The following is a 24155-nucleotide window of genomic DNA, read 5'->3' as shown; positions in this document are numbered from 1 at the left end:
TCAAAGACTGTGTCCATGGAAACAAATCCATAACAAGGCACTGACACACCTGACACAATATCCTCCTATCCAGTGCCTACATGTATTGAATTTGCTTCAAATGTACAGTGCAGAAAAAAGAAGTTGAGAAATACTTTATGACTATTTGATCCTCCACACTAAATAAATATGTAACGGTGCACAATTCACTATGACAGAATAACAAGCTGATGAGATCATTCTGTTTTGCTGTATCTCCCAAATTTATGCAAGCACACACACAGACCGTTGAGAGTGGTTGTAGTGGGGCAGCTGTGCCAGGTTCTTTAAAGGGAGTGTGGACCAGGGGGTGTGTAACTGGTGTCCCTGGTGGGCTGAATCCAGGTCATCTTTTGAAGTGACTGCTAATCCCTTTAATGCAAACTACATGCCCCACTTGCTGCGCTCTGTTTAAAACACGGCCTTGGACTCTCTAAACTGGCATGGACTAGACACACCTGTCACAGAGTTATCAGCACGCATGCATGCACAAATACACACACACCTCACTGAGTGCACACATACATTTTGTTCTGCACAGATATGAGTGAACAAGGATGTGAAATGACATTTTCTAGTTTTAAAAATAAAACGGTAAGGAGGAGACAATCTAAAATGATTAGTGCAACCTCAGTAAGAAGGTTTACCACAGCAGTCACCTTCAGTCCTGTTGGTGCAGAGTCCCTCGGGCAGCGCTCGGAGATGACTATTAGCCCCCCTTGCATTCATTCCTTCCCTCTTTACCCTTTCAGCTGCCTCCATATAAAGCATTTAAACACCTCGACAGCTTTCCTTTCAGCTAGGGCGATTACTTCCCGACAGGTGGGGTAATAAGCTGTTTGACGGGGAGCAGGAGTGTGACCCCTGTAAGGGTTAGCGTGGCTCGCTTGGGCCCTGCTCTCCCTTTTTTAAAGAGGCGGCCCCGGACAGCTCCTCTTTTTCCCTCTCTTCTCTCTTGCTGAAATAAAGCTCCTTTAAGTGAGTCTGGGAGGAGACTCCCCACGGGACGCTCTCTCTCTCTCTCTCTCTCTCTCTCTCTCTCTCTCTCTCTCTCTCTCTTGCCTCACCTCCTCCCCCTCCTCACACTCCACCAACCCCCTACCCCCCGGTGAAGACATCCTTGGCGTTGCTGAGGAGGGACAGGAGCACAGCAACCTTATTAATGAATGCGGCCCATTACCCGTCAGCCTGGCTCCTTGGCGACTCCCAGAAGCCCCTGCAGTACGTGACTTCAAATGGCAGGATATTGACACGAGGAGAGCAAAGCGGCTAGGACTGAGTGTGTGTACCCGTGTGTGTGTGTGTGTGTGTGTGTGTGTGTGTGCATGTGTGCGTGTGTGTGTGTGGAAGAGAGAGAAACAGAGAGCGAAGAATTGTGCACAACTGAGTGTGCATGCCTTTGTGTGAGTGTGCCAGTGCATCTAGGTGTGTGTATGTGTGTGTGTGTGTGTCTGTGGACCCCAAAGGAACGTAGCTCCTTGGATATAATGTAGGGCTCGTAACAGCTATTAGAGGGGAAAATAACCTCTCTGGGGAATGGCTCCCCCCTCTGCATGTCCCAGCTCTGTCTGACACACACTGCATTCTACCTTTTCCTTAAACATGCCAGGAGTTTTCTCACTGAGGGCTTTCTCAAGGACGGTGTTAAACGACTTCAGTGGCTGTGGCAGCCATGCAGACTAAAGGGAAATAGAGGAAAAGAGGGGGAAAAATGTTAAAAGAAAATGAAACTGATACCTTTATCTCTGTGGATACTGAACTCTGCAGAGTAGCTATAAACTGTTCTGTGTATGAGTATGGAAGGTGGAAGGGAGGGAGGGGGAAAAATCACTTCCCAATTTTCATCCTTGTCAAGTTCGTCAAGTACCTCTGCACCAGCACTGTATAAGTTAAATACTTATAGTACCCAACCATAAATGTCAAACTAGATGTGTGCAAGAAAATGACCAAAATATCCACTGCCCCAGCAAGGAGGATGTCACTAATGGTGTCACACCAGAATCACTGCAATTTAGGATTAGATGCCCTCCATTAAGCCTTTTAGCTCTCATCCTAACGCCCTCCTTCGATGCCATCCTATTCCCCCTGAAACTCTGCCATTCCTCTTATCATCCATTTCCTTCCCTTCTATGCAACCCTTAATCTCCTCCTCGATCCTTTCAACCACCTGCTGGCCACACAGGCCTGCTGCAGGGCCCAGTTACCAGCAGTGTTCAGGTAAACCACAGCAGTCAATTCTCCACTAAATTAAATTTTGCTCTGATCAATAATGCGCACCCGCTTCTCCCTTATGAAGACTGGCTGCATTGGCTTGGAGCGAGCCTCTTCCTCCTCGGCTCTGTACCACCGTTAAAACCACCACTTTCATCTGATTACATCACCCTACTGCAACGCCCTCAGGGGTAGTGGGAGAGGAGGGGGAACATCCGGCAGGGGTCTTGTGTACCCATGCAAACAGGTGCAACATGTCTTAGGAATTTAACACTGCCGCAGAGAGGGAGAGGGTGAGAAAAAATGGGGAACGATTGGGGAAGAGCAGAGAGCGAGAAAGAGCAAATAGGCTGGGGAGTTGATTTATTAACTAATCATTCTTTGTGTCGTTCCCCATTGCTCTGGCCTCCATCGATAGCACCCGGTCTCCAGTGAGGCAACAGAGGTGCATCTCTTACATCAGCTCTGCAAAGGAAGTCCAGCGAACTAGCAGACACATTCTCTCTTTCATCTGATCTCGCTGTATTAAAGACAATCTTCACATCGTCCAACATCACAGAGAGAAGATGTAAAGCTTAATCGCAACAATGTTTGATTAGCATAATGTTAATACCTGCAGTGCACATGTTAAGTACATTGTGTCTGCTCTTCTACATGGCGTTATCCAGCGTGTATCGAGCGATTAGAGAGCTGAGTGAGCAGTAACGACTTTTTAAGCCATGGCCTTTTCAAAGCTTCTCTAACAAACATAGCACTTTACACAAGTGTAGAGCTGACCACTGAATTGTACAGAATTTGTCGCATTATGTATCCTTCAAATTCTAAGTGCTGTATCATTAAATTCTAACAACTTACCGGTATTGACAATTATTTACCATATATATTGCATAGAAATGTTACCTAAATTAAAATAAGTACAGTAGTAGAACTAACACTTAATAAAAGCACAAATAAATGCATTCATCTTTACAAGGCTGTTAACTAATACAGTTGAAATTGCTGTAATTACATTGTTTGAATGACTAGTTCTATGTACGTCAGTATTATGCAAAATAATTAAAAAAACAATCAAAAAAACAAAGCCAAAATGTAATTAACCTATAATTATTTTTAGGGTACAGGGTAAAAAAAGGTATAAAAAGGTATAAAAAGCCAAGCAGTAAGAAGTGCAACTATAGAACAGATCATAACACAGTTTGGAGGGTATTATCTGCGTATATTGTAGTTGTACATGTCTGACAAAAAGAAAACTTTTTACAGAAGTTATTAAGTATTATTAAAAGTATCAAGACATTTATTTCTGACATGACATGCTAGTCCAACTGTAAAGCATAGCTTTGCTATTGTGAGTCAAGTAAGTCTTAGTTACAGTAAAGATTACTCGTTAAAGAAACTATTTAATTAGAAGAGTGAAACACATTCATAACCCCTGCGGCTAAAGTGTCTTATTTGGTTTATCTATAATCAGAAATTTGAAGGAACCGTCAAAACTGTAAACATCCCCCTCTAAGCTCTGATTAAAAGTCTTATCAGTCTGTGCCGAGTTTCTCTCCTACCCTGCATGGCTTACATGCATACATCTGCATAGCCGCATCTGGAGCATGGGGAGTGTGCACTAAGCCACTGAGACTTGTGCATACCCGTAGTCATCACTTAGGAATTTAATTAACGCATAAGAGGACGCCATCAAATGATACTAAAACAAAGAACCTGTGGTCTTTCTTTGGGGCTCCAGACAGCAGGGTGACTTTAAGCAATGGAATCACTTGGATGTTTAAGCAAAAATCATGTTCGTGTAATGATTTAAAGCTAAAGAATGGTCAGTAACGACCCCATTTTGGCTTGGGTAATTTTGTGAAAGTTCTGCCCCCGTGTGAAGTGTTTTGTTATCGTTCAAAACTGCTGTGGAGAAAGACCAGAGTGCTGCATTCTGCCTAGATCTTTAATGGTGTGTTGAACTCGGTCCAGTATTGACTCAGTCCTCCCTTTGTGCATTCCCTACTGTTGACCAGTCCACTGAGGGAGTAATCCTTTCCTGCTTTGACCTCAGGCCGTGCTTACTGCTGGCTAGTTTAGCCAATGAAGAACACAATCAAATAAATAATACAGCAGTTGGCATTCTCCACAGTCATCACTTATCAGGCCGTAGGGAGGGTTGACCCCAAACACTGTTGTGCCACAACCGGCCTGGTCTCCTTGGTAACAGACTGTCTTGTTTGAAGTGAGGTGCCCGGGGAGTCATGGTCGTACAGTAACAGCACTAGGCTAGGGTGGAGTTGACAACAGCAATGGATTTTAATGTCTTCCATGTGTGTCATTTTACCTACAGAGATATTCACGCTGAACGCTTGTAAAAATATCTAATAAATCCATAATGCTTGAAATGCTTTGATTAGATGTCTAACTACACCAACCAAACGCTTTTGAGGTGTAACTGGAGATGACGGACCACCCTTTTTGTGGGCTGGTGCTTTGTAGCTCCAAATGATACTCATTACCCTGTCTAAGTAGACAAGTGAATGGTACTAGAAACACACTATGCAGTGATCCCGCTGTTTGACTGAGGTAGCAAAACAACTGCACAACTGCTGTGTTATTATGGGGCCTCATTAAGTGAGGAGAGAGTGGGAGACGGGGAGAGGGAGAGAGGGAAAGCAATAGAGAGAGGGCCGGCGAGAGGGTGAATAAAAAGAGAGGTAGAAAAAAATAACACAAGAGAGCGATACAAACTGTATTCTGAGGTGATAGCAACACACAGATGCCTTTCCAGCCAAAATGAAGACTATGACTAAAGAACCCAATTAAGGGCTTTCTTAGGGGAGCCATCTTGGGAGGGGGATGGGTCTTCCTGGGACATGAGCCCTGGGCTACATCCTCTAATTAGACAGAGCGAGGGGGGAGGATTTCTGCCTGTCACTGGGAGGGAGATGGGGTCCATGGGGTTCCACATGTCAGTCCCAGAAACAAAACACAATTACTCTCACATTTAACCACTTCAGTCAGGGACAGACTTTGACTAGGGATGCTACAGAGTGTCTGGCCCCCCTCCCTCTCCTGTGCTGCTAGATATGCCACTTCACAAATGCGGAAAATGTTGAGGACTAAATTTGCTAGTGCATTTTCGCACTTCTATGGGAAGGCGAGAGTCGATCCTGCACTCTCATGTTTTCCCAACGAAATGGAGGAGCAAAACAGAAAATGAGCTTTTAATTGACCAGTGTCACTCGGCATCCTTTTCTAAAACTGAAGAGTTAAATTGCTTTGGTGGTGCGTTGTGTGAATAGTAAATTCGAGAGGGAATAATTGTTCTAATGCTGTTTATTTTGGCCTCTGCTGCATTTTGTTAACATCAACAGCGTAATAGACACTTGAAAACCAAATCACTACAGGCAGTAGATTAAACCTGTAGTGATTTACCTGAGAAGCGCTTATAATAGCATTTATCAAAGTTGTTGAAAAAGTCAACTAAGAAAAGTAAAGGAGACATGTTTGAGGGAGAGATCCGGTGATGGATTCTAGCACAGTACACCAAGCGTCTCCTCTTTGTTTGGATTTAAGTTTCCCCAGTGGCGCAACACAGGAAAAAGAAAAAAAGAACAGCTCAAAGGCTTCTGGGAGTTTTTGTCATGTCTCCCTCCAGACAATGTGTTTGCATGCACATATCAGACCCTGGGAGAGTCAGACACAAAGACAAATACATAGATGTACACACACACACACACACACACACACACACACACACACACACACACACACACACACACACACACACACACACACACACACACACACTGAGAAAGAGAATATCCTCCCAGGATCATTAGGTCTGTCATGCTGTCTTATTCTGATCCACCTACAAAACTAGAACACCACTATTGTGATACATCACTAGTCATCTAAGGGTGTTTATGTCCCCATTTACAGTGTGTGTACAGTGTTGTACATAATTATAAATAAGCTTAAATATTAATGATGGCGCCTCACAAGCTGCTGTGTTTTTTTTGTAATTCATTGTTCTTTTATTTTGTAGTGCAACTTTTTGAAATGGTGACAGAATTCTGAGCACCTGGGGTGATGAAGAAGAAAACAAGTTGTCATATAAAAGAAAGAAAATACATATACAACTTTCAAAAGCGTGAAGAGCTGTCATATTTGGCAGATCAAGATATTCAGAGAAAATGGGGTGTTTGAGAGCCGCTTAGGGACAAACACATGAAGCTTTGCTTTTGTGCGACACTTTTGGGACTCGGGGCAGTTGGGGCGTTTTTGGGGGCATATTTTAAAATTCATAAAAAAGATAAAGGAAAGAAAAACTTCTGGGGAATTAGGTCTCTGTGGTTAATGCTGAAAAGTGTCATTCTTAAAATTTTAAATGAAAAGTAAGGGGGGAAAGAAAGGCCTAAAATATTGTTTTGAAGAACTATCATTCATAGAATCAACTTTAGTTATTCCATGCATTATAATATAAAAATGCAGCACACTGGATACACACTTTGGATACATTTAACCCGTTTCATGCACTCTCCCCCCCTACTCCCTCCTTTCTCTGCGACTGTCCGTCTCTCATTTTTCTCCCTATTTTCGGTTTTAGACGGACTGTGACACGCGTAGCTGTTTACACCTAGTGACCGTGAAGCCTATAAATATGCTTAATTAAAACAGTGGAATTGGTCACAGCTTGGCAATAATGGCTATCACACGGGGAGCGGAGAATCTCATTTGTGTGGGGAAGTAGAACATGATGCAGATGTGCTCTTGTCACTTTCAGCACTCATTAAGGCCAGGGAGCTTTGGATTGTCTTTGAAGGAATCCTTTTAAAAGACACTCCAATTAAGGTACATGTCCTGCGGGCGTCTGAGGAGAGGGAGAAGTCATACAGTACCCCAGTCCTCCTTCCACTCCTCCGTCGATCGCGGCGCGACTTAACACATGACTTACAATCTCGTGTCACTTCCGAGGAATGATAATGAAATTGGAGGATGGAGGGGAAAAAAAGACAGCCCAGCTTAAAAGGACCAAGGGAATCTCACGCAGAAAATGTCATCTTCACTGTTGTGTAACTTCAATCTCATTGTCTTGTCTTTGGAGGAATTGGGACCATTGGGAGAGAGAAGAATCCGATTGCAGCCCTGCAGTACACTGCATCGCTGGAGGAGCTGAACTTACGTGTTTCTTCACAAGTGAACTGCACTTAGAGAAATGTCAGATTTAAGCTGTGGCTAATATACGGCACATACATCAGTTAATGAATCTGGCTAATTAATCCAGCCTAGCAGCATTGTCAGTGGCTCAGTTCCATTCACATTGTGAAAAGCTACTGTGTCTGAAGCCATCGCAAAGGGAAAAGGAAGTTTATTATCAAGTTGCACATTGCAATGTGGCCTTTGCTAGAACCCAGGGACGTTGTTTTTCTCATAAGGCTGCAGCTGCTTTTAAAATGACAGGGCAGTTATTACTTATTTGGAGCGAGGATGTAGTGAAGCCATGTCTCCTATAGTTGCTCAAGGGGTGGCCTGTAGTTGAGGGTCAGAGAGAGTGCTGCACTGCCAGCCTGCTTGCCCTCCCCATCAGCACCTCATGAAATATCTAGACTTTGCTCCATATTTTAATGGACAGAGGGATGCGCAGGGTGGAGGCTGTGTGAGTGTGTGTGATGGTGGAGGGGAGTCCTCTGGAGAGTTTTGAGGGGAATGGTGGTCTATGCATCTCAGTGCTTATTTTTTTGTCTGTGAAAGAAAGAGGAAAGAAGGAGAGGGAAAGCAAAAGATATTATTCTCCTTTGGAATCTGGATTCTGGGGCACACAGGCCCAGGAGTCAGTCAATCTGGCCAGTCTGAGGGGGGCGGCTGGGCGGGGGGTCCTAGGAGGGCTGATTAGACGGATGCTCTCCCATCATCCATCTCGACAGGCTGGCGAAAATTGGCTAGCCCCTCGCAGGGTAGAGTTCACGGGGGGAGGCGGTGGGGGAGGATGTGGAGCGGTGCACTGGATACCTGTCACAGCCTTTGGTCTGTTTCAGGATCTCAGCAGCAAATTAATAAAATATCGTTCCTGCTTCTCTTTACCTGCCGTGGCAGCTCTCCCTCTCGCCGCTCCTTCTCCCAGCTTGCACTGGCCCTTTGACCCCTCTGACTACTGTGAGAGATGAGGAGCCCTGGCAGCCTGTGAGTGGGCCAGAGTGTCAGGGAGAAACTCCAAACTCAAGACCTGGCAATGAGAGAGAGAGCTTCCACTTCTCTCGCTGCTGGAAGACAGCTCCACTTCAGACAGACTGACAAACGACGGCCCCGTGTCAGTGAGACATTTTGAAGTGTGATGCATGGGAAATGGCAACCCCAAACAAACAACAATTAAAAACAAGACTCCTACCAGAAACCTGCAAATCCTGTTTGTTAAAGTCCTTAACTCTAGACATGGAAAAAGGCAAATTTAACATCCACCATTCCAAAGTTCAGAAGTTGCATCTTAAGATAAAGAAGGATCTATGAAAAAGCTTTGAGTTGGTCACAATAAGCTTTTGAGTTGGTCACAATAAACTGATGTCGTGTATTTTTCTGTATGAATATGATAAGAAACAGTAATGCATCCATATGAGCCACATAGGTATTTGAGAGAGTGTGTGCATGCAGTCACATGGGACTGCCTTTAGAGCATGGCACAGGTTGAGCGTAATGATCGTCTTATCCCCCGAGCTCATTCCTGCTCTCCTTTCAGAACCCCCTGTTTCACAACAAAGTGCCATAGGTCTTTCATGTTTTACTCTTGTCTTTTCACACAGTGTGTAAAACAATATAATCATGCATGAAACAACACCTCCGGGAGGTGGAGATCACTTCATTCCAAAAAATGTCAAACAAAAAAAGTAGGAAAATATCCCCAGGTTATTTGAGATTGTTTACAGGTACCGGCAGCAACCCTTGCTATATAGAGAACACTTGTACCAATGAGAGATGAAAATGCGATAAACAGGAGGCCTCGGCATGAATGAAAAGACTCCATGTAAGCAGTTTGGTGGAGCACTAGGCTTGTTAAATAACCTTCTTTGTGGTGGATTTGCATCTAGGTGGATCAGGAGTTGTTTTATTCATGGTTGCGATGCTCAAATGACCAGCAGATAATGATCACATTCACCTTCCTCCTGGCAGACACGCGCCTCTGTGTTAACAACCTGAATCTCAATATGAAAACTGTTGCCGATCAATGGGCGACCAAGCCCTGGATACTTCCTCTGGCAACCCACTAATACATAATGCGGCTAATCCAAGTTTCAGAAAGATGCACTTGGAGGATGAAGTCTGAAGCTTGTGGTTTCTTTCTGCGCTTTAAGGCAAATTAAGAATAATTTCAGTGATTGGACTGAACCTGATGTTATAGACTACTTATATATTTTAATCATTCAGTTTCAAAAGGTAATGCAAAAAGATCTGGATATGAGAAGTGTGCCATGTGTATAGTAGAGAATCCCCCAAACAAAACAGTGCTGTTTGAAAACACCACCGCAGTGAAATAATATAATAAGGTCTGTTTCATTTTTTCAGGTTCTCCAAGGACCAGAGAAAAAGATTGCTAGAAAATGGATTATCTCTCTAACGTTGCGAGTTCATAAGTCCAACTACTAACTTTGTTGAAGGGCAGATACGGTCTCCCAGAGGACAAAGCTCATATTTAGCCATGAGGCCTCCTCTGTGATTAGGAGGGGAGATGCAGGCGTATTGACTCAACTGTGTTTTTGCCTCTGCACTGTATGTAATTACCTCTTCAAAAACGAACATTCCACTAATCCTCTAATTCCAGATATTTTAGTGCTCTGCTGGTCTAATAAGCAAATCAAATCATATCTGCACATCACAAATGAGTTTTGGAAACGGACTGAAATAATTCCTTCTGAGTCTCTCATCCCAGCCGGGATGGAGGGCATAGCCGGAGTGCAGTGAGCAGTGTTTAGTGTTTGTTAAGCTGTCATGTGTGATTAGCGGTCGTAGCTTCTGTTGGTGGCTTTTTTGCTATGCCAGCCTGAGGCTCACCTGTAACTCTGTCTGGAAGAAGAACTTCTGTGGGCACTGCGAGCAGTCGTAGATCTTATCCTCCTGGCCGTGTGCAGAGAAGATGTGCTGCTGGAGCTTATTGGCCTGGACAAATACTGCTCACGTACAAGGGACGGAGACACAGGGACAGAGGAGAAGACATTCATGAACGTTAGTGCATGACTTTACAAGGGCTGTAAATTTAAAAAATTGTCCCTGTAAGATGCCCATACTCTTTGCTTCCTATTGCTGACTGTGGTAAACTAGAGTAGAGCCTTGCCTGCATTAAGGGATCAAAGGCAACATCATATTTGCATCTGCCTGAATAAAAAGAGACTATGTCAAATGACAAGGAAAATTACTTAATTACAAACAAATGAATGCACTATCAACAATAGAAAAAAAACATTGTATGTATGTTGCTATGTAATTGAAAACAAAAGACGGAGAACAATTTAGATGTTAACAGTGAATCTAGAGTGGTCCTACTCATGGCACTAGAGCTAGCGGATGCATAATGTTTTGGGAATAATGATGCTCTTTATTTAGCACTACTGTGGGGACAACAAGCCAGAAAATAAACAACCACAAAAAATTGGCATGGCTTCAAGTGCAAAACATGGCCTCCATTAGTCTACATTGCTAATTATATTGACAATATAAATATTCATGGTGTTGCACTACTTATTCATGCAGACTTAGACTACATTCACCATCATATAAACACACAACTCGCTGGCACTTAAAACATATACCATACATTTGTGCTTTAATTAAACCATAGTCCACGCTAGAAAGCTAAGGGGGAGGCAATTGTGTGGGTCTTGTGTCTTGCATTTGTGTGTGTCCGTGTGTGTGTGTGTGTGTGTGTGTGTGTGTGTCTGCATTCTCCAAGGAGCACTTCAAACATGCCGTTTGTTATCCCAGACCCTTGTGCTTTAAGGATGGCTGTCTAATCTCAAAGGTCTGGATGCTCTGGAAAAGTTAGCATGTGGGGGCTTCATTTGAATTTCTTACAGCTCAAAATAACTTTTCTTCTAATGCATGCACCGTGGGGCCACAAGGAGAGGGAGAAAAAACGCACAGCCACAAAAGGTGAGGTGTCTGTCGGAGATGGCTTTGGGGTCGCTGGAGCCCTGTGGCGGGGCTCTGCAACATTAACGTGTCCCAATTTGAGCTCACCTGGGAGAGCGGTTATTAATTATTGAGCTGCGTACACTTGAGACACACTCTGCTTCATTGAATGTCACACTCCTGACCTGGGAAATAAAAGTTTAGATTCAAAGCAGACACACTGTGGTGATGCTTTCAGACTGCTAATGCCCTGGGTGACAGCTGTCTCTGGAACATGGCAGCATGTTAACCAGAAATGAACAAACCTCCTCTAATGAACAAACAACAACTCCATGGTCCATTTCGGAAACTAATGACCACAACAATATGAAGACAAACATAATTGCAGATAGATGGCTGGTTTTATAGTCTGCTACAAAACATTGCCGCTCAAGGTTAAGGCCTCGGCTATCATGCACATTTGAGCCTCCAAAAACGATGACAATTTTCTTTGTGGGGAATACATGCTCTGACAGACAAAATGTGCGGATAAACAATAGCATTTTTCTTTAGTTGTGTTTTGTCTGCATATCCTGTACAGAAGCAGGTCACAGCAGCTGCAGGAAGCCTTCATTATGTCTTTGGCTAGCGGAGGAAAACGTCAATACAGCAAAAATAAAAATGGATTTGAGACTTGGGGGGGCCTTCAAATACTGTACAATAGGGCCAAACACAACTGAGATGTCAAGCTAGCTGATGCGCGCTGTTTACATGCATATCTGGTCCAGTTCCAGTAAGAGACACATTTAATATAATAAGCTATGCATTTATCAATTTATAGCTCTGCATTCATTCATATGCAAGTGGATAATGACAGCTGATTTAAGTGCCAGAGCCTAAAATGCACTAATGACACTAGCAAGTCTACTGTATATACGAACAATAAATACTAAATGGACTTATGAAATTTAAGGCATGATGATTGGAAAAATGCAGTGTTTGCTGATATAAACTGTGGTAGCCATTTAATTAGTTGTAAGAGTTAAAATAAAGACTCTTTATTTGTCTTCATCACCATATTAGCATGCAACATGTCATAAAGGGATAAGCTGATACGGCCAATGAGGGGACATTGTGTTGGTATTTGGCAGCAAGAGTCACATATGAAATATGCCATTGCCATGCCCATTTAAAGGAGGAAACGAGGCATGTCCTCCTAGAGGGTTAAAATGAGGACATAGAGAAACGAGAAAGAAATAATCCAAAATCACATCCAAACAGGATCAGTGGCTGGCCATTGTGTCTCTCCCTGCTGAGAATGAGAGAAAATAAAGGAGGGATAGAGAGAGAACGACAGAGAGAGAGAGAGAACTTTGTGGAGTTTGTTGGCTGTGGAGCCAGAGCGGAGCTGAACAGAGCGCTGAGCCGGGTTGGGCGTCAGGGGTGTCAGGGCTGAGGGGGCTGAGGGGGCTGAGGGGCCAAGGTCTCCTCGCTGTGGGGGATATTAAGCCCTCTGATTAGATCTCAGGGGCTGCCCATGGCAGACGTCTCCTTTACTACAGGCCCCAGCTCATCTTTATTTTGGCAGGGTGGTGCTCTCTGCAGGCTGCACTGCACCAATACTAAGATGTTTGTGCAGGGAGGGAAAAAAGTTGATCCTTTTTTCCCCTTTCTCCTTTTCATTTATTTATTCGTCTAGCCTACATGTGTTCATTTCTGCTTAATCCAAGTGTTCACAATGCAGTGGCTGATCCAAGTGTTCTGAAGCAGCACAAACAAGTCGGCTGTGTAAGTTGATTTGGAGCTATAAGCTGATAACTACGATTTTTTTTTAGTTAAAGCTAAGCCCATGTAATTTTTTTTGGATGCAAGATGTCATAATTCTAACATCACACACCAGCAGAACGTGGCGGAAGCGACTAAACAAAAAGCCAATTAAACTACTGTATTTGTGAGACTTTCGGATTTGCATCCTGTAGTTTTTCAAGTTGTACTTCACACTGTGACATAAAGTAAAAGCACACACACACACACACACACACACACACACACACACACACACACACACACACACACACACACACACACACACACACACTTTCATCAGGCACACTTTCTTCTGTTTTGTTTGTCTTAAGCACATATTCCCAATCACAATTTCCACACCAGCCCTCACTACTGCTCCTAAGGGTGCAGGCAGACACTTCTAGCTGCAGGCTCCCCCACTTCTGAAACCTGTCAAATCTGTCCTGAGAGAGTCAGCCTCCCTCTCATCATCCAGGGGCTTATGGACCTCTCTCCATTTACCCTCCCTCCCCTACACAGTTCTCTTTCCTCATTCTCTTCCCCCCTTTCATCTCACATCCAAACTTGCCAGTTGCAACCTTCTCAGCTTCCTCCAAGTTTTGTCTCCTTTTCTCCTCTATTTTGTCTCCCCTCATCTACTGTCTACAACTTACTTTTCCCCATTCCTTCCTCCGGTCTGTTTTGTGGTATGGTTTGCCCTCTCTCCCTTCCCTTAGGTGCAGATTGAGGATAATCAGGTATGTCAAAGAATGACAATCACTCTCTGCCTCCCACCGAGTTTTTGGGTCACAGGGGGGGGGTATATCAAACTAACACATGGGCACAGAGTGGGGATGATCTTTTGAACAAAGAGTAATTTTGTAAATCGAGTGAGCTCAATGATCCAGCAACTATTACCAGCACCACCTAGTTTGATCAAAGTTTTGCTTTTATGTTCAGACTCATTATGTCTGTAATAGGGATCATTTTAATCTGTAAATAATGTTTTTGGAATAGTGCACACAACATCAACAGCATCTTATCAAACAACATAAAAGCGCTGCTTATATGCTAATGCATAATAATCGCAGTACATAAAAGTATGTATATACATGTATGGGGAGTAACTCTGCGTCAATTGTAATTGTAATTGTAAATTAATACTTATATTCATTGTGCTGACAATACTTACTGTATATACTTTTAATCCTACTTTTACTTTTACTTTACAACCCTCTCCTAGAAATGATATTTTTGTACACTACCAATTTGTTTTGCCAGTTACTTTTATGGGAAACGAGGTGTTGACATCCTGAGTCCTGTTTGGTTATGTGTGTGCAACAAAACCACTAAGGTTACAGTTAATTAAAGATCGTGGTTTTGGATAAATAAAATAAACACGTCTTATGTTGTGCAATGTTGACTTTTACAACATTTAAGCAAGACCATAATCTTTCCCTAACCTTAACTAAGTGCTCTGAGTTCCGAAACACCATTAGAAGTTAATCACGCTTTAATTGCAGACATTGTATAAAAACATATTAAATACTGTGTCAGTGAACTTTTTTTCTTCTTTATTTTATTGTTTTACTTAGGTAAAAGATCTGAATACTGCTGCTGCATGACTGCATATGTCTTAAAAGTAACAAAAATCTGTGAAATGATCACACATATTATTCATCACATAATGAAAAATAAGCCTACATACATTTATCTAACAATAAACTGCAAGTTAGTGTATGTCAGGGTGTAAAAGTAGTGTCTTTTCTCTACTTTATACCAGGCTCAACTTGAAGAAATAGATTCAAGGACAGCTGTCAGCCAAACTCTCAGTTCCTCCTTTTCCTCCGAGTGCTCTGACTTCAGTCTGCCTGTCCCCTGCATCCCCAACAGAGGGAGGCCTTTCAGTCCATACATGCTCTCCACAGCCTGCCTTCCCCACCACCATGGGCCTTTGCCCATCTGTCTGCTCTGCGACCACTGTCCTGAGGGTGTACTCTGTCTCTCCCTCCTCCCCTCTCCCTCCCAGCATCCCTCTCTCATGCGCCGTGATCGATATGGACGCGGAGGGAGAGAGGGGACCTGTCTGTCAAAGCCGGCGGTGGAAAATGAAGGCTCAGATGAAGGAGGCATGCTCTGTATATTAAATGCCCAGACCCCTGTGAGGGGTGGAAGGGGGGTTCGGGGTGGGGATATATCAATAGGCTTCTGCTAAAAGAGAGATAAGGCCCAAAAAGCAATAAGAGAAGTAGAGTGGAGTAGCGGGAGGGGAGTAGAGCGAAAGAGAGATGAGGAAAATGAATAAGGAGCTGAGTAGTGAGGTGGATGAAGAGGTAAGAAATGTGGAACAAAGATATTTGAGCATAATGCAAAATGTGAGCCAATAAATGCTAATTGGTATAACTAGTGAAGGGGAGACAAATTAGTTATTTTTGAGCAACTGCGGGGGGTGGGGGTGTTGCAGGAAGCGCAAAAGAGGGAAATGAGCTGAGGACCCAAAAAGTGCGAAGAAGAGTAAAGAGCTGAGAAAGGAGAAAGAGTGAAGAGCTGAAGTTAACGACTTTGCAGATTTCATTATAGAGATAGTTAACCCTGTTGACACTGAAGGAGGGCGCTATCCTCTCAGGAGGAGTCCGGTCCCTCCACCTCCACGCACAGAGACAGATGAGATCATTACAGCTATCAGCACCACTGCCATCCACAATTAGCACATCTCCTTTTCTTTCCCCACTCCTCCATCCCCCATCTCCCCTCAGCTCACACTGTCCTCCCCCCTGCTCTCTTTCTTCCCCCAACTCTCACCTCATGACACTTCTTTGGCCTTGATTTGGAGGCAATTTGACTAAATAAAAAGCCACATGCAGCAAACTGTTCTCAGCTTTAGCCGACCTGCTTGGTTGACCTTTCCCCAACTCATTTAGAACCCATTTGCCATTTCACACATAAAAAAAAAAGACAACACGGGAATGCAAATCTTTGCATCTTGAGGATGTAAACGTCTCTAAACATGTACATAAAAAAACAACAACAAATCTTTCTATCAGTCCACTGGGTTGCAAATCTTTCTATCAGTCCACTGGGTTGCAAAACCATGATATGCACTCTTATGGACACAAACACACACGCACAATACATACCTGTAAAGCAGACTGGACACTTGAAGGTTCCTCCCATGCCTTCAAAGCTGTGCTCAATCAGGTGGCATTGAAGCTTCGCTGGTGAGTCGAATGACTGACTACAGAGCTTGCATTCATGGTTCAATCCTTCCTCTGCAGAGAAGAAACAACAAAAACACACAGAAAATCATAAGAAAGGAAATAAGCAGAGCATGAATGGCAGAGGTCTCATTCTGCCTTGTTTTTTCTTTTCCTCTTTCACAATTTAAATCACCACATTTGTTGCAAAGACCCCTGCTTGTGATTTTCATGAGACAGGAAATAATATAAAGTGTGATGTGCACCCATCAGGCATGAATTAGATGACCAGCCAGGGTTCTAATCACTCAGAGGAGGCCTTGCACTTAAAACACACGGTGAGCGTCCTCATTTGGAATAATTTACATGCAAAATCATTTATTTTTAATTTTTTGAAGGATGTCTAAACGAAGGAAACAATCATTTGTGCTTTAAAAGGTGAATCAAAAATAAATAATGGAGAAAGAATAGTTCACTAGTCTCATTTCAGATGTGCAGTGTTATTACTTTTACTGCAAGGACAAAATAATATAAAAAATAGTTTCTGAAACTTTCATTTTATGTCACCAAATCATCTCATCACTTCTTAGTGTACACTGACTGTCAAGCCTGCCAAAACAGCTCTCCTTTACAACATGTTCACATGTCGACATTTTTAATACAGTGATACGACGAGTTATTTCAAGAGCACGACAGATTCCCAGTTTATCTGCTTGGCATTAGAATTCCCTGCACGTCTATCCAAACATTACACTACCTCAGCCGAGGCCACTGATAGCTTAAATGAATGTCGTTCAGACTGTGAACCTACACACTCATTTGGAGCACAACAATGTGCTGACTCAGGCTTCCAGAGAACTGCCCATCTCCAGCGCGTCAATAAAAAAGGCCTATACGCTCTGCCATGGGGCCGGACTAGTGCTCGATCAAACTCCTGCCAACCCTGACATTAGGCCAGCTACTGCAAGGGGTGGGGTGGATACACACGGGACTCATCTAGGGTTTATCCCCAGGTCGCTACAGCTCAGTGCCCACCGCATATGACCTGGGTAGCAGAAGCATGAATAAACAGTCCACCTAACCAGCTGTGCCCGGCTCGAGCCCTGGAGGATCCAAGTAGAGGGTTAATCGAAGGTGCTTTAGGCAAATTTGGCAAAACATGTCTGCTGAAAAACTATATAATAGAAGTATAGTTTAGTTACAAACCTGCAATGAGCAAGGCACTTCCTGCTTTGTAAATTTTGTTCACGAGCAAATTTCCTTTCTTTTTCCATTTTTTTTAGTTATTTGTCTATTGTCCACTAAAAGCTCACCTGAAACGAAACTTTTGTTTAGGGTTACGTTTGTATGTAGAGGAACTGCTTTGTATCTTTTGTTTGTTCGCCATCAGTTCTATTTTTTACTCATTTTACTCACTTTAAGCTCAGTAAGCTCACATGATACATGGGTATATAAAAAGGTACTGTAGTATCTCTGCACCTATTGATTCTGACTAATAGTGACAACTGCAACCCAACGGCCCCTGGTATTTGTAGGAAGAGAGGGTAATGGAAATATCTCCTGCAGTGCCAAAAGAAACAGCGTATACATATTGAACTTTCTCCTGTAACATAATACCACATGTCCTTTTACAATCTTTTCTCAATAACATAAACATATGGCATTGCATATTGCATTAGGTGGTATCTACAGCATAACAACAAAACATTAGTAACAGTAAGTTGTGCATCAGCACAAGCTAAGACTAGACTAATAGACTACGTTCCCTCATGACTGTCTAGTCAGAGGTAAAGGCTGATCAAAGCAGCTCATAGTAGTTTGGAAGGGACTGAGTTGATGATATGTTCCGCAATTATACATTTTACAGATGAGCTATTCTGTAGCCTACATGTGTGTCCGAGTGTAGCAGCAGGCATCAGCAAGAGAGGGGGAGGAGGGTGGCACAAGTGCATCTACGCAGCCGTGCAATAGGATCACTGCCCTCTTTGATCACCATTCAGTTTGCTTATCTGTGTGAGGGTGTACACTAAGGTCAAGCTTGCTGCAGGGTTCACAGATCTGTTCTTCTGCCATATGCGCAGCCCCTTATTTGACCCTAGCGCATAACGCTGTCCCTTTGGAGACCTGGCCTGCTTCATTATGCAGATAACTCTGCACCTGCCTGACCGACCCTGTGTGCATGCATGTGTGTGTTTATGTCTGTGAGCAGGTGCATCAAGGGAAAGTGGCATAAATATATTTATACAACAGGCTACAAAATTTGAAGAATAAGGCTGGTGTTCTTCTATATTTTTCGTATGCCAACAAATACCATTAAGAGATTAAAACCAACAATGTGTTATTCTGTCTCGGCTTCCTTAACCTGAATGTGGCTCTTGGCATCAAACCCATTCATTCCCATTGAATAAGTACACCTTTAAAAACAAGTCGCAAATGTGTAGTTTCATTTTTTTTTTTAAAGGAGCAGTAATTCCCTAATACAGTTGGACGTTGTAGATTTTACCAAACATTCTTAAAACAGGAGTAAATCGTGCATTTGTGGGGAACTATTTTTCGTGGATTAATACACATTTGGTGTGCAAGCAGGATGGTGTATTTGGGATTGACTCAAAATAAACGAGATTGCCCATGTTCATCGTAATGTAGCAACATGTTACCCGGTGCACAGGTGGGGCTCATTCATGTGTTCTAATAGCTTTTGGAAACAATAGAGGTCTATAGCACAGAGCAATGAGCTACAGTATATCTTTGGCCACACTACAACACTTGTTAGGAGGATTAATTCACTGTTGGTTTTGGTGTTTTAATGAGAATTGTTGACAATTAAAAAAAGTTGTTGATTTGGAATACAGTATATTTAATACAACATTACTATATTTACAGTGATATGTGTTTACATTTTTGTCAGTACATAGTTCTTCATATGTTTATAAAGAACCCTAAACTGAAAGAGTGCTATGTAATATATAGATAAACAGATGGAAAAAGAAAAGAGGTTAAGGGATCAATAGAGGTTTGACTGTCAGTCTGTTATGAGTAAATTGTGCTCTGTTAGCTGCTGTAATGCAGCCTGTGTAGAGCTGGGTTTTTATTCAGCAGTGTAACAGCGGTTGAATCAAGCTGGCAGCCTGTTTCTTAGTGAGAGCCAAGGGAGGAAGTCAGCTCGATCGCCCCTATAGCTGCCTCATTGGGCTGAGGTCACTTCCTGTCGCTCCCCCAGCCTTTCTCCAGGGCTGCCCAATCAGTATGGCTCTGCGTGGGCTCCCACCCCTCTCTATGCACTGAGCAGACTCTGGATATAGTTACAGGGCCACAGGGGACTGTCAGCTCTCTCTCTCTATTCTCATCTCTGTCTCTCTCCCTTCTCTGACTCTCTGTTTTCTAGTCTCCCGAGCGTTCTCCGCTGCCACCACCCTGTCCCTCTGCACTCCTAAGAAAATCCTTTAGATGAGAATGGCTCCTGTGCCTGCTCCCTCTAAGCATCCCTGACACCAGCAAAGTAAGCCCATCTGCATATCCACAGGGCCTCGCGTTCCTGTGGCTCATGGTTTATGTATTTCACAGCTCCTTAAAACACAAACGCCTAATATCTCTCCCATGTGGAGGACAGGAGAGGGAAAGGCAGAGTGGAAAAACTACTCTAAAAAAGAATGGTCTTTATTTCTCTGCGCTGTTTACTTTTTATCCAGGCTGAAGTTCATGTGCTGTTGAAGGTTGTTTGGGACATTAGGGCATGTGGGTCTGGCTTGCATAGTTTAGTGAACTCTTTATGTAACAACGGCACAGCTGCAGCATATTGAATTCTGTACGTTTAAGGCAGCGGTAAAGGTGTGTGTGTGTACATTTGATAGAGAGGTCTTTGTTTGCTTAGAGCCAAATGCACAGCCATCAGCTGACAGTGAGTAAAAGACTAAAATTAAAGTAACTAAAGATTTTCTGATAATAGTGTGTAGTTAAGTATAACACAGGACATTGCTTAATTAAAATCTCTCCCTCAGCTTATTCCGTTCCAACGCCACCACTGGCCCTTACTCTATTTAAACAACTCTGTTGAGAAGCAGTTTGAATTAGAGGGGAATTCAGAATCACTTTGAGCATTTGGCTTCGGAAGAGAAAAATCTGATACTTAGATTTACACTCCTCTCTGGGGGATAGTGAATGGTTCTTTGAAGCTCACTCTTAGAAGGACCCATGCTGCTTGTGTCGCCAAAGCAGCACACTCTAACAAATGATATTAAGGACATCAGTCAAGGCACTTCTTTGCTGAAAGTAATGAGTAAACAAGTGGGAGAACAAATTGAGAAAATGTAGTAGGCAGGAATGGGTTGTTTTGGAAAAGCCGGAGACAGAACTACCATAGTAATCAAAGTTGGTCCAGTCAAACTGGCAATACAAAGTTTCTAAACTGCCAAAAGTTGCCATAAAAGCAGACATACCAGCTCGGAGCTATCTTGTTTATGAGGAACTTCACCTTTAGCAAGAGTTTGCTTTCCGTTCTACCATCTGTTTCACAATATTCAGCCTGATGTTGGAGTTGTATGTTAATATGGTTTTCAACGGACTCACTGCTGTATATACAACCCACAACGGGATTGTGGATGGTAGCAGAGTAGACAGCTCCAGGCCTGTAAACAGTAGGTGGGTTTACTTCTCTCTTCTCTCCGCGGGAACTATCCATTAACAGATAATGGGGGGAAAATCAGAGTGATTAAGGCCCAGGGAATTATGGGTGAATACAAATTGACTCCACCTCCGTGTGGTGTGCTCTCTTGAGGTAGAAGCACTGCTCATAAGGAACAAACTCATTTCAGAAGTACTACAAGGCCCATTAAGGCCTGGAGAATGCTGCAGATGTGGGTGGGAAGGTGGTAGGTGGGAGTGCAAAGGGATGGACTCCCCCTGGACCAAAGCTGATTGGAGAACTGGCGCCTGGGGGGAACATTACTAATATCTATTTCCTGCCTCCACAGTTTGAGAAGGACAGAGTGAATCAAGTGCAAAATGTTAAAATTAAAGTACAAGATTTAATCATGGCACCTTGAAAATTCACCCCATTCTATCAAAGTGTTAATGTATTACACGAACAGTGATGGAAATGTGGTCGTGTGCTAGCTAATAAAATTAAAGAGATTGGAAAACTCCTACAGCATGAAAGGGAAAGCTTTACTCCAGTTTGCCTGTGGGGAAGTGGGAATGCAAAAGACACATTCTGTGTCTGCAAGTGAAAAGTAAAAGATGAGCTAAGCGAGGTACCAAAGCCCTCATGTCAGGGTCCCAAGTTCAGTGCATGCCTGATGCTGTTTTCCAATCTCCAGAGAGAGAAGGAGGAGTGAGGTGTTGGCTGTGACATGTCAGTGGTGGTGACACCCTCACACAGCAAGAGCAAAGGATTGTGGGGGAACATGGATCTGGGAGAATGTCAGCTCTGATGCATGGCAGCTCGTTGGAGGTGCTAATCAGAGCAGGGCTAGGCTCCTGCTAGGATCAGCCACTCTGCGCCTACATTAACCGCCTCACGGCTCCCCTGGCTACTGGGCCAGAGGTAGAAACACCAAACTGACAGGTTTTTGTATCGAGATAAACATGCGTAACGCTTGAATGGATGTTACAAAAGGTTTAGCAGACTAGAACACCTTTTGGAGTTCACAAAACATGGGGGACAAAAACATAAGGACACTTCTCCTTCTCCCTAACATAAACACACTGAGCAGACATTTCCACTTGAGTTATTTGCCAAGAGCCCCTGTGCATCTGTTTAGAAATACTCAGTTTTTACTCTGAAGCAGCAAATAGAAAAATAAAGCAGAAAATAAAGCCAAAAGTCATTGGTGAAGCATTAATATTGGAAACATATGAGAAAAAAGGCACAACTTTATGCTCAATTAGTAGGCAGGAATGGGTTCTTATGGAAAAGTCATTATTATTATTATTATTATTATTATTATTATTATTATTATTATTATGTTCAATAATTTTATACCAGAAAACCCAGATGTATAAAGGATAAGTTCAGACAACATGAATGCATGTGCCGCTTCTGGTATTTATGAAGAACATGCTGTGCCTTGTGTTCCTTTATGCATGGCTTATATGAGGCGTTTAGAAGCTTTTATTACTCAGCTGTGTTGTGGCAGCATGGCATTATATCAGAGGAAATTAGATTTTGTGTTTCAAGTTACATCTCATTCAATAGCAGATTATATGTTGACATTTCTCATTCTATTCTTTTTTTGAAAATTCTAGAATAAGTAAATGTGCAATGTCACTCAAATCCCGTAGTAAAAGAATAAGAAAAACACACAAGTTAGTTAGTCCTACACAAGATATGTCATGACATATGTGCTGTATGACATTTTGGAGGGCCTTGGCCAATTTATTAATCATTATTGCAAATGTTGTGCATATAAATAGTTTAAGATTTGAAACTGCACTGAATGTAATTTATCAGCCTGCAGCCTGCCAAAGGGAAACTAGTTGGTAAAACCATGATGAAGCTGGTGTTTTAGCAGCTACTGCTTTGAATGATGCCATTTTGTGTTTCGCCTGGACCACATTACCAGCTATTCTTACAGCTGAAACCCTCCATGGCTAAAACTCGGTCAAATGAACAGTGTGTAGGTCACAGAGGCAGAAGAAAAGAAAAAAAAAGACAAGGGAGAAATCCAACACAACAAAGGCAAGAGCTGAATACTTGTTAACGAATGATGTGTAGGCGCTGCAGCTGCAGGCAGGTATGGAGGTCCGTTGGGGACAAACAGTGCAGGCTGCTGAGATGGATTGCATGGGAGTGCTGGACCCCCTGCAGCCACACAAACACCTTTCTGCACTGAAATGCTCTAATTTACTCTATACATGCCTATTCTAAACTGCTAGGCTTTTTCTTGTTAGAGGGAAATAAAGGTCAAGTGGCTACGCCCTGACTTTCCGAAACTCTTGTGCTCAATGAAAGTTGCTGTGCACTGACAAAAAAAAATTACAAACAAGTAAAGAAACAGTAAAAAGGAAAAAGAAAACTTTCTGGTAAGCAAAGAGGAGAGAAAAAAATGAGGTGTGAATCTAACCAGAATCTCTTTCAGCTTTCAAAAGATTGAGTGGCCTGAATGTAAAAAGTTAATTACGGGCACATGCCAGGCTTTTTTCACTAGCCTCACTGTGGTATTGTCAGGCTGAGGTATGTGGCTCTATGGGGTCTGTAGTCCACACAAAGGAGCAGGGAAAGAGAGCGTTGCGGAGAGGCCCCTTGGCTGGGCTCACGGCATGGAACACTGTACAATTAGCCAGCCCCTGCGTTCTGCCGGCTTATAATTATCAGTGCTTGCCTTAATTGACTCCCTTAGCCTGCTGCAGAGGGACCCCCCCCGCTCCCCCATACCCCCTTCCCCCCTGTTCAATGCAGGCCGCCGAGTGCCACGCCAGGCTCTCGAAAGTCATTTAAAAAAGCGCTCATATTTTCGACACAAAAAAGGGAGAACATTTGGTGAGAGAGAATTCATCATCAGGTGTCTAGAGGTTTTCCTTAATAGAAAAGCTGAGTCCCACTGAGTGCGCTCCGTGTAGCGGCCAGCCACGCATGCTCAGGACCAGCAAGCTGCCATTCGCAGCGGGCCACGAGACATTAACATAATTTTATATAACACAGGCACCCGCGCTGGAAATTTAATACATCTCAGCAAATACGAGACAGGCGTTTTGCATAATTTTTTTCTCATTCTCCACCTAGCTTCCTCTCTTCCTTCTATCTTCCTGTCCTCGCTCCATGTCTCTCTCCTGTCTCGTCTTCGTCTTGCCTCACTCCCTCTCTCTCTCTCTCTCTCTCTTGCCACCACTCTCCTTTGCCCCTGCCCCCTACACAACCACCCCTCTCTCCTC

At 43.2% G+C, this 24155-nt stretch overlaps 1 protein-coding gene across 8 annotated transcripts in view; it reads right to left on the bottom strand.

Annotated features, from left to right (window-relative positions):
• The window catches only part of LOC120568373 (zinc finger protein 521-like), a 90292-nt gene that overhangs the window by 1842 nt on the left and 64295 nt on the right, over positions 1-24155 (bottom strand). For all 8 annotated transcript variants that reach the window (XM_039815864.1, XM_039815865.1, XM_039815859.1 and 5 more), the window contains 2 exons: positions 16230-16361; positions 10255-10370 (listed from right to left, as the gene is read on the bottom strand). In XM_039815864.1, coding sequence (XP_039671798.1) covers positions 10255-10370; positions 16230-16361 — 248 coding nt within the window. The remainder of the gene's footprint in view (positions 1-10254; positions 10371-16229; positions 16362-24155) is intronic.

Source organism: Perca fluviatilis, chromosome 11, assembly GCF_010015445.1.
Source record: "Perca fluviatilis chromosome 11, GENO_Pfluv_1.0, whole genome shotgun sequence".
Classification (NCBI taxonomy): domain Eukaryota; kingdom Metazoa; phylum Chordata; class Actinopteri; order Perciformes; family Percidae; genus Perca; species Perca fluviatilis.
The sequence above is the reverse complement of the archived record's forward strand: the minus strand, read 5'-3'. Positions and strand labels throughout refer to the sequence as shown.